The 1834-nt window shown below is 41.2% G+C and overlaps 1 protein-coding gene across 1 annotated transcript in view; it reads left to right on the top strand.

Moving 5' to 3' along the window:
* prkd1 (protein kinase D1) overlaps positions 1-1834 on the top strand; it is a 68055-nt gene that overhangs the window by 35310 nt on the left and 30911 nt on the right. The window contains exon 7 of the mRNA XM_005728694.1: positions 1575-1652. Coding sequence (XP_005728751.1) covers positions 1575-1652 — 78 coding nt within the window. The remainder of the gene's footprint in view (positions 1-1574; positions 1653-1834) is intronic.

The following is a 1834-nucleotide window of genomic DNA, read 5'->3' as shown; positions in this document are numbered from 1 at the left end:
TGGGTCAACTTTGCTAGCGAGAGACAGAGAGAGGCGTTGAAAGGCTGCTCCAACGGAACTTATTGTTTCGGAGGAAAACATGAACACAGCGTACAGTCGAGTCTTAACAGCTTACTTACAACTGGGCTACACTGCCCATGAGGCTACATTCTCTAGGGCTATGCCTGTAACACTCTGCTCATATTGCCTTCATAATAAATAATTTGTTGAAAAGTAATTTTTAAAAATATTTCTTCACATCATTATGCGGGCGCAAGTACAGGTAACATGGGCCGCGAGATTGACACACATGCATTAGAGCCTCTTATTGTGTGTTTTGTTTGAGTTTCCACCGGCGTGGAATTACCAGAAATAGAGAGGGCATAGCCTAACAAATGAAACAGGAAAAGACCGCTGTGTAATCCCTTTAATTCAACAAACTATTCTGAATACCATCTTTTTAAACGGTAACTGTAACGGAATACAGTTACTCTTATTTTGTATTTTAAATACGTAACGTCGGTACATGTATTCCGTTACTCCCCAACACTGTCCACTTTGTGATGTTGACTGGCTCTTGCTGGGAGGTTACTTAGCATTGGTGTTGTGTGACACATCTTTTTCCCAGATGTTCTTCCAATATTGCTCAGTTTCAGCTCTGGGTAGGTCTGCTCCTGTGCTATTTTTCTCTTGTAGCTTAGAGCAGCGGTCCCCAACCTTTTTTGCGCCACGGACCGGTTTATGCCCGACAATATTTTCAGGGACCGGCCTTTAAGGTGTCGCGGATAAATACAACAAAATAAAACTAGTACCGGTAATGAAAAAAAGAAGATTTATTCATAACACATGTGAAAAGACCCAGGAAAACCGAGTTAACAATAAAAACGATAACAAAATAACGCTGAAAACCGATAAAAACCCTGAAAACCATACATTTCACACCTGAGCCTCAACTCTCGCGGCCCGGTACCAAACGACTCACAGACCGATACCGGTCCGAGGCCCGGGGTTGGGGACCGCTGGCTTAGAGTACACCCTGGATGGATCTTTGGAGAAAATCCATCCTAGTCACCAGAGCTTTGTTTAACAGTTTCTAGAACCTTGGTTATAGACATCATGTTGTACGCCCTTTCATTTAAGACGTCTGATGATGCAGTTCTATATCTCCCTGTTCCAACATAAGTGCAATTATGTTGGAACAGGGAGATATAGAACTGCATCATCAGACGTTGTAAATGAAAGGGCGTACAACTGGTGTGCAAACCAGTGCACAAATCAAGTAACATAAAGACATGGACAGTCTTGACCTCAACATGATAGAACACCTTCAGTATAAATGAGTGGGGACTGTGAGCCAAGGTGTAAGGTTGCAAAGGTTGGGCCAACATCAAACCCTATGGATTAAGAATAGGATATCCCTCAACTTCATAAAGGCATACGAGGAAATGCTTTTAGCAATATAGTGTAATCTGGCCGTTTTGGAGTTTTAACTGCATCATGTCTTCATCTGTATTAAGATTTTGAACAGTTACTGTGGAGCTGATGTCAAAGCCTCTTCCTAAGCCTTGTGTTCCTCTTTCTTGTTTCTCTCTCAGACTGTAAATTTAATTGTCATAAACGATGTGCGCAAAAAGTGCCAAACAACTGCCTGGGAGAAGTATCAAAAAATGGAGGTACCTACCGACACACAAACACATTTCTTTGTTTTTGTATTATATGAACACAGAGCGTTACTTTAGCCACCGCTACAACATCCATAAACCCCATCATAACTTAAAATTTTATTTTAAAATCAGGCTTGAGACTGAATAAAAATGATGCTTTAATTTCTTTTTCACACACACACACACACACA

This window comes from Pundamilia nyererei, unplaced genomic scaffold (genome assembly GCF_000239375.1).
Source record: "Pundamilia nyererei isolate P.nyererei 1_Seehausen unplaced genomic scaffold, PunNye1.0 scaffold00029, whole genome shotgun sequence".
Taxonomy (NCBI): Eukaryota; Metazoa; Chordata; class Actinopteri; order Cichliformes; family Cichlidae; genus Pundamilia; species Pundamilia nyererei.
This window is presented reverse-complemented; position numbering and strand designations above follow the sequence as displayed.